Source organism: Thermobia domestica, chromosome 6 (assembly GCF_964235325.1).
Source record: "Thermobia domestica chromosome 6, izTheDome1.hap1.1, whole genome shotgun sequence".
Classification (NCBI taxonomy): domain Eukaryota; kingdom Metazoa; phylum Arthropoda; class Insecta; order Zygentoma; family Lepismatidae; genus Thermobia; species Thermobia domestica.
This window is the reverse complement of record NC_137459.1, coordinates 312738302-312750867: the sequence shown is the minus strand read 5'-3', so window position 1 is coordinate 312750867 and position 12566 is coordinate 312738302. Positions and strand designations below refer to the sequence as shown.

The 12566-nt window shown below is 37.0% G+C and overlaps 1 protein-coding gene across 1 annotated transcript in view; it reads right to left on the bottom strand.

Moving 5' to 3' along the window:
- Positions 1 to 7459, bottom strand: part of LOC145688549 (uncharacterized) — an 89333-nt gene extending 81874 nt beyond the window's left edge. The window contains exon 1 of the mRNA XM_081762945.1: positions 7248 to 7459. Coding sequence (XP_081619071.1) covers positions 7248 to 7307 — 60 coding nt within the window. The 5' untranslated portion in view covers positions 7308 to 7459. The remainder of the gene's footprint in view (positions 1 to 7247) is intronic.
- Between the last annotated feature and the right edge of the window lie 5107 nt (positions 7460 to 12566).

Genomic DNA, 12566 nt, shown 5'->3' with positions numbered 1-12566 from the left:
GAAAATTAGGGTGGTTATGGCATTCACAAATAGCGTTATATATATACAAATAGATAGATAAGTAGACACACAGAGGGAGAGAGAAAAAGTGTTTTTCTCCCTTCTCGCACCTGTGGTGCGTCAGAGCTAAACCGGGCCCCTTTGCAAAACGTATTGACCAACCGAACCTAAACACAAACCTCTTACTTGCTAACGTAGAAACGTGGTCGGGAGGTGTAAGGCATGTAGAAATTGTATTTTTAGTAACCATGAGTATGGTCGACTTCCATGTTTTTCCTTTTACTTTTTGCAGCTACTTCGGAACGTTCAATTTTTATTCTTCACTAATTGCAAATGGCGTTTACATTCAAAATATGAGGAATTTTGGTGGCATTTGTTCGGATATTCTTCTCTTTCGAAATGAAGACAAGAACAAAAGCAATACGCAAAGACAAAAAGTATTATCAGTACTAAACATTACCAATAATAATTGCTACGAAAAACTAAATACGACCTTTTTTACCATCTCTCATGAGTTGTATGTATTATTAACAAAAAATTTTAAAATGTCCTCGCTTAAGATTCGAACTGGCGACCTTTGCATTTGTAAGCCAGCACCTTAAACCACTACACCAAGATCATGGCATTGTGATCGTTTAGTTGTCGTTGTATTTGTTGTATTTGTGTTTTATGTTCCCACTTTGACAATTTTTACTCTTTTTTGTAAGTTTAACAGCTGTTTCTGGCTTTCTCTTTCGGTGTCGTCCTTTATTTACACAATGCACTATTCGTATTCACAGCTTGTGCCCCTCTGCAATGTCTTATTCAGATTAAGCTTTTCTTTTTGCCCCTCAGTAAACAGATTGATTTAATTCTCATACTCTCCACGGATGGAGCGCAGGAATGCCAGACTCGAAAATAGGTGTACATTTACTTTCCTGACAGATCATACATAGATAACAAATGAACGTTAATTTATCTGAAAAGTCGAAGTTTGCGAAACTTTTCAAGCACTTCCGGTTCGAATTTTAAAATTCTGTTTTTCACGGTTGGTAAGACCTAGTTACCCGCTTTCCGAAAAAATATTCTGTGTGCAACCGTTTTGTCGCAAAAATTCGAGAAATTGTAAAATTCTCAAAAATCGTCATTTTTGGGCGCCATTTCTCGAAACACAATCTTTTAAAATTCTGAATTTTTTCAGATGGTTTAGCTTTACATGAATAATAGACACACCAAATACCATCTCGACCAATGCTTCACGAATTAACTACAGCCTTTTGAAGTTAGCGAAGTTTCGTTAACTTTGATGTCACAGTTAGCAACACTGGAAACAATAAAAGTGCAATGATTTGATGATGTTTGTGGTTCACATTCATTAAATGAAGAATAAAAGGTTTTCCTGATTTTTTTAAATTATTTTGATCAAAAAAGCTCTCTGGAATAGTAAAATGAGCCTCCCTCTTACTCGTCCGTTTTCTTAAACCGAAGTAATCTGAAATGGAAATTAGGATACGAAACACACAAATTTTAAGTTTACTTAAAATGGCCATCCAATAAATTCTGATCTATAAAAAGCCTGAACTATTATCTCAGTAATGACTTGGAATGATCCAGACAAATTCTCAATTAAGTGCGATGTCATTACAGTGATCGAAAACGGACAAAAAGTTAAAAAAAAAAAAAAAATTGAAACATTTTATTACGCCTTCCATCAAAGAAATTTACGGACTTTTAACAGAACAATCTCAGTATAAGAATGGGTCACTCGGACTTTTATAGTATTCGACTAAAGTGGGTCAGTCCGCAACCTGCGAGGGAAGTGTATGTGTGGGTATTGTGCAAATTTTAAGTTATCTGCTACTGCGTTGCAACAAATCAAAGGTGCAACCTGTATTGAAGCTGTCATGAGTGACCTATTTCCTTTAGTAGTATGATCCGCTGAAAATGACAGCTGTCTTATTCAAGAATGTGGTGAATGTCCTGCAATGAAAGGAATAAGTGTGGGGTCTTTGATCCTGCTGAAAATGTAAGTGTTACGTACGCCATATGGGAAAACAATGATCTCGTTAAAAAAAAAAAAAAAAAAAAAAAAACAACTGCCACTTTCCGTGTTCGTATCGTACGTTGCTGGTTTAACTGTAAGAATTGTAATTCATGACTTCATCAAGAAACTCCAAAGAGAATTAATTGCTACCGAAAAGCATCGTATAAAATTTCAAGATACAAATTCTATTTTACTTCATGTGGACTTCGTTGAAACTGGACTGTTATTCTGCAAAGTAAAATTCACAGTTATCACCGGAATATGGAACAACTGACAGTTTGTTGTAATAAGCGACGAAAAACACACGATTCGGCTCATGTATTCGTAGCCATATACAAGATTCTAAAAATACTCGAAGAAAAGCGAAAATATATTTTATAGAAGAAGGTTCGAATACGTGGAAATAAGTGTCTACAATTTCCCAAACCGTGTGTGATTTATGATGGTGCTGCATCCACTTTAAAAATGCTTTCAGATGTTCGAGATGCACACAGGTCCGATAAAACAGTGGTTCTGCAGTGAAACCGGCCATGCTAGGGTCTCTGCGACAGTATTTGGGGGGGGGGGGTTGTAAAGAATGTGTCAACGCGCATAACTTTAGGCAAAAACAGATACACAGTATAAAACCGCAGAAGAATTCGTGAGTATAGTGCAAGTACTAAATCCGGATATTACTCTAGTTTTGTTGCCTGGAACTGAATTGGACAACTTCCGGAAAAAAAAAGAAAGAAAGAAAAAGTAAGAATGGGAAAGTATGCGACCGGTAACTGGTATTCAACGAAGTCACCTTTGGCGTTCGGAAATGGTGAATTTTTTATTGCAGTAACGGGTCACCATGAACTAACCTCATGCGTCCCCCAAAATCGAGCTTCTGCAATTCAAAGTGTAGGTTTAAGAGTCTGCAAAAAGAAACTTTGGTAATAGTTAAGAACAGCTACTTCTCATCTCCCGTGCACGAGGATACATCTTACTGTTGCACTACCTAAACACCCTAAGTACAAGGGCAAGAACTCAGTCTATTACCTACTTTTAACATCCTAGATAGTCAATGAATAATTCCTGAAAGTATGGCGTTTCTCGTCCTTCCCTAAAGGGAAGTACGGCTCCTTAACTATTACCAAACTTTTGTTACATACATATGCGCAAAGGCGCCAATTTCTCTGTAGATTGGGGGGGGGGTCAGGTTGCAGAAGGTATATGTATGAGGATTTTAAGACAAATTGCATTCAAATTATGCCAAATATTGTATATTCTATAAATACAATAGGAGGCCCACATCTGCTTTTCTGCTTTGGGGGTCCGGTCCCCCCCAGGATCGGCGCCCTTGCATAATACTTATGATAACCAGTGGTGCGTAGCAGAATTATGAACAAATCATGAATTACGTACAGTTGAAGTGCTGTTTATGCTTTCACATGGAGTTTTAGCAGGGTACAGGTTTTCAGAAGAGCATAAGAGAAGTGAAAATAAGTGTTTTGTGATTATCGACAATGTGCTACGCAGGGGCGGATCCAGGACGGACTTCTGGGGGGTGTAATACTGCTACTTAGAACTACTTTTAAGAGCTCCAAACTCTGGAATCGGATTTATTTATATATAAGATAAGAAAGTTTCATCTGGGAGGGCGATCGACTCCTTGGATCCACCTCTGGACGAGTTGTGAGTGTACTACTGCTATTAGCTAAGAAGACACCAAGCAAGCAAATGATTGGTCCATGTGAAAAAAAAATCAGTGAAATTTTGCTTCCGAAGACCATTTTAAGTAAGGGAACTTAAAATTTGTGTGTTTCGTAATCGTAATTTCCATCTCAGATTACTTCGTTTTTGAAAAAACGGAGGAGAAATGGGGAGGCCATTTTACTATTTCAGAGCGCTTTTTTGATAAAAATAATAAAAAAAAAAACCAGCCAGGAAAACCTTTTATTCTTCATTTAATTAATGTGAACCACAAACATCATCAAATCATTGCATTTTTATTGTTTCCAGTGTTGCTAACTGTGATATCAAAGTTAACAAAACTTAGCTAACTTCAAAAGGCTGTAGTTAATTCGTGAAGCATTGGTCGAGAATGGTATTTGGTGTCTTTATTATCCATGTAAAGTTAAACCATCTGACAAAATTTCAGAATTTTAACAGATTGTGTTTTCGAGAAAATGGCGCCCAAAAATGTCGATTTTTGAAAATTTTACAATTTCTCGAATTTTTTGCGACAAAACGGTTGCACACAGAAGCGATGCAATTTTTTTTTTCGGAAAGCGGGTAACTAGGTCTTACCAACCGTGAAAACAATTTTAAAATTCGAACCGGAAGTGCTCGAAAAAAAAAAATGAAATGAAATCTGAGTTTTACGCCCCACGATTATGCCGGTTAGGCTAAAGGAGACGGTGCTCGAAAAAAATTCGCAAACTTCGATTTTTCAGATAAATTAACGTTCATTTGTTAATTTATGTACAAAAAGATACGCATACGCAAACCAAACTATAATAAAATATAGTTTATTTATATCCCTATTTAAATACGACAACAAGAATTATAACTCTGTCTCCATAGCTGAATGGTGGGGCTCCGAAGTTGACCATTTTCCATGTCTTTTACAATTCATAAATTGTACTCCCCGTCTTTGATGGCCCATTACTTGGCGAGAATTTTTTTTTCGACAAAACAAAAAAAAAATATGGGTCTCTTAAAAACATGTCTAGTTGCTATAAAAAAGTTTCAATATCTGAAATGGTGATTGTACATTTTTTTTTCTTGCCTGAGTTGAAATGGAAGGCACCCTTGAAGCTCGGGTGGATGTGATTTATTCTCTCTGGAATCTTCGGAACTACTTGACTGTGAACAGTTTCAGGATTACAATAGTTATTTTCTTCGAAAGAAACTAGAGAATCTTCTTAAACTGTGTCCCACTTTCGACGGTAATCAGCTGCGGAATGAACTGACAGTTATCTTTTACGATTATTATTATTATTATTATTATTATTAAAGTAATAGAGTTTGGTTTGGTTTATTATTATTATTCGGAATAGTATAGGTATAACATTAAAAAACTAACTAACAAACTCTATGGCCTATGGAACCCGGAGGTTCAGTGCCGCGTTCACAAAAGCTCTCCACTGACTTCTATCCTTAGCTAATTGCATCCAGTTTCTACTTTGTATTCCTATCTCTGCGAGATCCATCTTAATATTGTCCTCCCATCTGCGTCTAAGTCTTCCTATTGGTCGTTTTCCTATGGGTCTAATAGGTATAACATTGGCAAACAAAATTGAGTCAGTACAAAAATGTTTTATTAGGTTACTCTGCCACAAAATGAATCGAGATTACTACACACGTGGTTATGAATACTGGTGTCAATTTTGGGGATTGCAGGCATTGAGCGACAAGAGGAAACTTATTGAAAGAGATTTTATTGAGCAACTACTAGACAATAGCTATCATAGTGAATATTGCTTGCACAATATAGGTATAAGGCTACCAAGTATAATACAAGAAACAGATCAACATTAGTTCCTTTGAATCCGAAATTTGTAATTTTAAGATGATCGACTAATAATTAAAAGAATTAAATTATTAACAATTATTAAATTATTAATAATAATTAAAAGAATTATTCTTTTAATTTAGTTAAATTTATTATTTATCAGTATAAAAGCATGAATTTTAGAGCTTCACAATTATTATTTTTCGTATTTATGACTACTATTATGAGACTAAAAAATATTCGGTGTTAATTTGACAAGGAACTATTAATCCAATATTATTTTACTTTATCATTATGCTTTATTGTTTTAATATGCAGCTTACATTGTATGTAATATTTGTTTATCTTGTCTGATAAAGTGCTGTATTTTTACCGTTAGGCTGTTCATGGCACAGAAATAAACACTATTATTATTATTATAACATTGGGCCTATCCTGTTGAAACTATCACCCTTCGCCACTGGTCATCACCACCTATGTCTCGACGCAGGAAGATGTGAAACCATACGTAACGTCTTCTACAATGCCTCTGGACTTGAAAAAAAAAAAAAAAAACGGACGAAAAAGCTCAAATAGGAGTTATAACGCAATGTACCATGAAACACAAGATCCCACCGCGCGTGTCACAATGTGACACACGGTAACCAACGAATATATTCTTTTGGCACAATCGTGTCACGCGGTAAGTTAAAGGTTAAAAATGCATACACGGTCAAAATGACCGGATGTGTACTTTTACGTTATAATGAACATCTGTTTTTATAGGTGTTAAAACATATATGAATTTTTTTTTTGTGTATACTTTCGTCAAATACCTGCAAGTTATAATGGTTATAGTATACGTAAAGCCGCGTCAGTTCCCGAAAAAAGAACGTACCTGTACTTTATATCTGCATGTGTAGTGCCCTTGCACTACACCTATGACTATGTGTGTGTGTGAAGGGGGAGGGGGAATTTAACGCATATCGCATGTCTTGTGCACATGGATACTTCTTACTATTGCACTACGTAGAAAATTTATAGTATTTTATGTAGAAGTGGTAATAGAACACAGAAGAAAAGCAGATCATGGCGTTCTCATGTATACTATTACCATAAATTTTCTACGTAGTGCAATAGTAAGAAGTATCCATGTGCACAAGACATACGATATGCGTTAAATTCCCCCCCCCCTTCACACACACATAGTCATAGATAAAGTACAAGGGCACTACACATGCAGATATAAAGTACAGGTACGTTCTTTTTTATTTTCGTATCAGTCGATAAGTAAATCAAAGTCGCTTTGTTACCCCCTTGGTAAGTTCGTAGATACTCAATGAATAATCCCTAAAAGTATGAGCGTCCAGCTCCTTCGGGAACTGACGCGGCTTTACGTATACTATATCCAATATTTAAATAAGATATGTACTAGGGAGGTATTTCATGTAGAAGTGGTAACAGAACACAGAAGAAACGCAGATCACGGCGTTCTCATGTATATTATTACCGTATACGTAAAGAATAACGTAAAGATTTTGTGTTCTTTTTTCTCGCTTAAATTGTAAAAAAAAAAAGAAAAAAGTATGGTTTGTAAATAAAAATCAATGTATGTCTCACAGACTGTGTATGACAATTAACGTTTCGGGAGTTATACTACGGTTACAGGGTTAATATTACAGTTTTGAATTGAACTCTCATGTCCGGTGTTCGTTGTAAGCAAGTGAAACCCTAAGAATGAAAACTGAAAAGAAACGTACTTACCAAACTTGGCCAACAACACGCTGAATCCAACACCACACGTAAGACGCAATCTAAGCACATATTATCAGTTCCCACACACAAAACAAGAAGCTAAATATTATATAATAAATTTCATCGGTCACAAATTTTCTTCTCCTTCGTTTGCAAAATTCACACTACCACACCACTATCAGCTGTAATGTCGATCTATCTAATACAGATGGCAGCATAAGACAGCGAGAGAAGGCGCAAAATAGAAGCACGTGACTTCGTCTTGGCTTGATTCGTAATTTCAGCGTTGCCACTTCTAGTATAATGATTTTAGATCTATCAATAGTAAATAACATAACGAAATGTGCAATATTTAAAATTCGTTTTACAGTTTTGTAACCAATTTCTGCACCTATTTAATTACGTTATTAGTCACTGTAACGGGACAACTTGGGCAATGGAGACCAGTTGGAAGGATCTGGTAGAAAGTAGAAAGGATCTACTTTATCTATGACTATGTGTGGGTGTGGGAATTTAACGCATATCGTATGTCTTGTGCACATGGATACTTATTACTATTGCACTACGTACAAAATTTATGGTAATAGTATACATGAGAACGCCATGATCTGCTTTTCTTCTGTATTCTATTACCACTTCTACATAAAATACCATAAATTTTCTACGTAGTGCAATAAGGGGTAAAAATAAGGAATGTCCATGTATGTGCTTTCTCGGCTGCTTTTTTCTATCTGTTGCTGACTCCAGCTACTATTTGACTGTATATGCCATGTATGCGTAGATGTAAAAAGTATCCATGTAAAAAGGGGCAAAAACTTTAACTAACCCTATTCTTTTTACGCGGTTTTTAATATTAAAACGCCGTTTTCTCCAAAATGCAGTTTTGTGACATTCCTTGTTTTTCCCCTTACCCTTCAGTTGTCGACAGGGACGAGATGGTTATCATCATAGCTATGGTATCATTCGATACGTATTCACAGTAGATCAACAATGCCATTTTCCCGAAAATTCAATTTTTACACGGGAAATTAATAAAATTTCGGAATTTTGAGCAATGGATACCAGTTGTTGTAAAGGAAGACATGGGAATCATTCGATTTGTATTAACAAGTAGAATAAGTAGTGTATAAGTAGTATGCCATTTTCACAAAAATTTAACTTTTTCCCGGGAAATTAATAAAAACTCGGAATTTGGGGCAATGGGGATCAGTTGTTGACACGGACGGGATGGGTATCATTCGATTCATATTGATAAGTCGATCAAAAATTGGTATGTCACTTTCCCGAAAAATCAATTTTTACCCGAGAAATAATTAAAATTTCGGGATTTTGGGCAATGGGGACCAGTTGTCGACAGACAAGAGATGGAAACCATTATATTCGTATTGACAAGTAGATCAATAATTGGTATGACATTTTCCCGGAAATTCGATTTTTACCCGGAAAATCAATAAAAATTCTGGATTTTTGGCAATGGTTAGGTTAGGATTTAGATTTCTGGGCTTCCCGCATCTAAGGCAATTTAGCCCTTCACGTTTGACGGATGACCTCCCTCGGCGAGCACACAATCCGGGGAAAGTGAAGGAAGGAAGAAAGCGGCCTGGAACCAATAAGTTAAGTACCACCCCGGCATTTGCCTCGTGTGAATGACCAAAACTCAGGAAAATCTTTCAGGGTGGCTGGCCTGAAATAGCGCTTTACAAATTTTCGACCGAGTGCCCCGACCGGGAATTGAACTCGGCAACTCTCGCACCGAAGGCGATAGCGTTAGCGACTACGCTACGCGTGGCCACTTAGTGTTGCCACGAGACGTGACGGAACCCTTTTTGACGAAACACGAGACGGGAGAGACTACTTGTCTCGAAAATGCAAACGCTGGCGGGAAAGGTCAAGATTGAAGTTGCCAGTGGTCATATAGATTGCAAAAGGAAAATCCCTTTTGTGAGAAAAGATTTTGAAAGGCCTTCATAGAAAAGTGTCCTCTGTCTATTGAATGAAACAATCGTGATACATGATCTTCCAAAAATTTCATCCTTAATGTCTTGTCCCAAATTCCCCTTGCTGTAAACTGAGGAATTCTCTATTTTTTTTTTATTTCTGGCTGGAATGATTAAAACAAAACAAGAAACCGAACTACCACCACCATCCATTCAATTTGAAAACTGGGTACACTCTTCACAGTGGTCTTTATTCTGTTTTGCTAAATGCACCGAAAACGGCAATTGAAGCACGTCATATTGTAACTAAAATTTTTCTCCTCTCTCTCTCTCTCGCGCGCGCGCGTGCACACACACACACATACACACATACTTTTACCATTTTACCAATCGCTAGCCTAGAGGCATCTACAATATACAGCAGTCGTGTTGTAAAATTCAGCTCTTCGTTTGGAAGCCGGGCGAAGGACAAAGAAAGCCAAAATATTGTCGACGAACCCTTCAAATTGTTGTTTGCATTCAGTAAATTTATGATACTAGCGATAACACTAAAGGTGAAGAGGTTTTACAGGGGGTCTTTATTTTGTTCCGCGGAAATGCTGCATCTGACCAGAGTGCGAAATTACCCTCTGCTTCCATGTTGAGAGGAGGAGAATACTTCCCTTTCCTAGTGAATAATATTAATTAGAACTTGAATTATCTTTAGAAACGGTTTCCTACAGGCACATATAACCTTTCGAACTTGATAAGTGTAAAGGACATTTGGTATAATACTCATGGAACTCCGTTGAAAGCAGAAAATATCATGAGAACGGGCAAAATTCGAATACTGAAGAACATAATTAACAAAAAAGAAATAGGATACCAAACCATATTTTCCCCAAATTTTTCAGACTGAAATTCTCTTGTCCCGCACGATTTCGCACCCTGACACTGATACGAAAAGACAAGTGCTGTTAAAATCCATACACATTACTCTTCCGGGACTCAACCCGGGGTCTTCGAGCCTATGGTATATCGCCGGAGACCGCTCGGCTTGGTATGAAGGTGAACGTTGTACGATCATGAATAGATCACGACGATATAAGAAAATGTTTAAAAAAAGTCGCCATCATTAATCGAAAATGGCCACCCAAAAATATTTCTTTACACCACTAGCTAATCTGGGTGTACCGCCATGAGTATGTTACACAAACGGGGCGAACACCATATAGGGGCACAGACCCCGCGGGTATGGGAACAGATTTGTAAAATGGGGGTGTAGAATGTCCCCCAAGCATTCTTTCCTCCGATGTGACATTCAGCTTCCAGTACTATGGCATTTTAAATAGAGCTTATTGTGCAGTAACCTATAAAATTTGAATTAAATACTTTTATTAAAAACTAACTAACTCTATGGCCTATGGAACCTGGACGTTCAATGCCGCGTTCACAAAAGCTCTCCACTGACTTCTATCCTTAGCTAATTGCATCCAGTTTCTACTTTGTATTCCTATCTCTGCGAGATCAATCTTAATATTGTCATCCCATCTGCACATAGGTCTTCCTAATGGTCGTTTTGTCTTCCAGTCAAAACTTTGAAAGTGTTTCTACTTTCTTCCATTCAAGCTACATGACCTGCCCACCTAAGCCTCCTAGACTTGACGACCGTAACAATGTTGAATAAACCGTATAAATTATGTAGTTCCTCGTTATGAAGTTACCGCCATTCCCCATTCCCGTTCTTCTTGGGTCCGAATATTCGTCTAAGGATCTTGTTCTCAAATACTTTCAGTCTATGTTCTTCCCTCAGACTAAGCGACGATGTTTCGCAACCATACAGAACAACAGGCATGATTATCGTTTTGTATATTTTAAGCTTCAGATTCCTGGACAGAATTCACGACAAGAGATTTTGAACCGAATAGTAACACGAATTCCCTGCTTTTAGTCGACATTTAATTTCTTCGTGAATGTGATTTTCCTCTGTTAATACTGATCCTACTTTTATTACTCAATAAAATTATTTTGTTCCAAGCTTTTTTTTTTTGTTTAATAATTGCAACAAATCTAAACATGCTAAATTGGAAAGTAGTCTTTGGATCGGTCTAGGTTAACACTGCAAAACCTAAAGGCTGGAATATATGAAATCAAAGTATATACCTAGGTATATCTTTCTGGAATATATGAAATCAAGTGTCTTCGTCTTCGATGTACCTATGAGCAATTTACTGTATATTCGTGTATTGAAACTAGTGAAAACAATTTCAATGTTTCAGAATGTAACAAAAAAAAAAAAGAAGAAGAAGTCAAGGTCGAGGAGAATCAGACAACTAACAGCAGAGAAATATTATCTTGTAAACTATTTGTCCTTGCCTTGTGAGCTTTTTTGAATTTATTTTTAAGTTTAGGCAACTCTGGCTCACGTTGAATGGATAATGATGGGAAAATTAGTAGAATGAAGAAAGTGGTAGGATACGAGGCAACTCCTAGAGAACAGACACACTCGTTTTTTCACCACAAAGCTCACATGGCACTAACCGAGATCGAACCAACTACCACACGCATCAGAGATGAATGCTTCACGGTGTACTTTTTTAGCTACGTGACATTTCTTGTCTTGTGTGTTCTGGGCAGAGTTGGCGTGGGTCAATGAAAACTTGACCCGCAACCCATTGACCCAGCACCCACCGTGACCCATGAACCACTGACCCATCACCTACCGTGACCCACTCTGACCCACCACCCACCATGAACCAATCTTATCCACTGTAACCTACTCTGACTCACCAAAATCCATCGTCATCAACTCTGAACACGATCCACGGCCTCTTCTGTACTGACTAAAGAGTTTACACTTGTAATAAAACAAGACTGTGAAATTGTTACTAATCGGAGTTTGAATTTCTAGTCAATCGCTCAAGCACCACTCTGTTACAATAACGGTAGATCTGACCTTTACGACATAATATGGTAAAGTGTTTGTCAGTGAGGACATTGAAAAAGTCCGAGGTGGGGGGAAATAGTGTGTGCCTAAAATATACTTGTACTAAGAGAGTATTCTTGCAAGTGTTAATTTCTGAACGCATTCCAAAAGAAACTTCTATTCGCAGGAAAATACCTCTGTACAATATGGAAAAGGTTATGGTTTCCCAGTTCACAGTATTTTTCTCACAAAAGACTTGAAAAATCAGTTTTTCATAGTGTATAAAGGTGCTTGAGTACCCCATGCAAGAGCATCTCCATAAAGTATGCTCATAATTGTAATTTGTGTAATCACTAAAACACCACGTTAAATTTAAGTTACAAATATGCATAATTGCAATTATTATGAATATTTACCGTGCAAAGAAGCAAAGAAGAGACTTAATAAAAATTAGGCACAAATTGAATAACACTTATAAGCCATTAG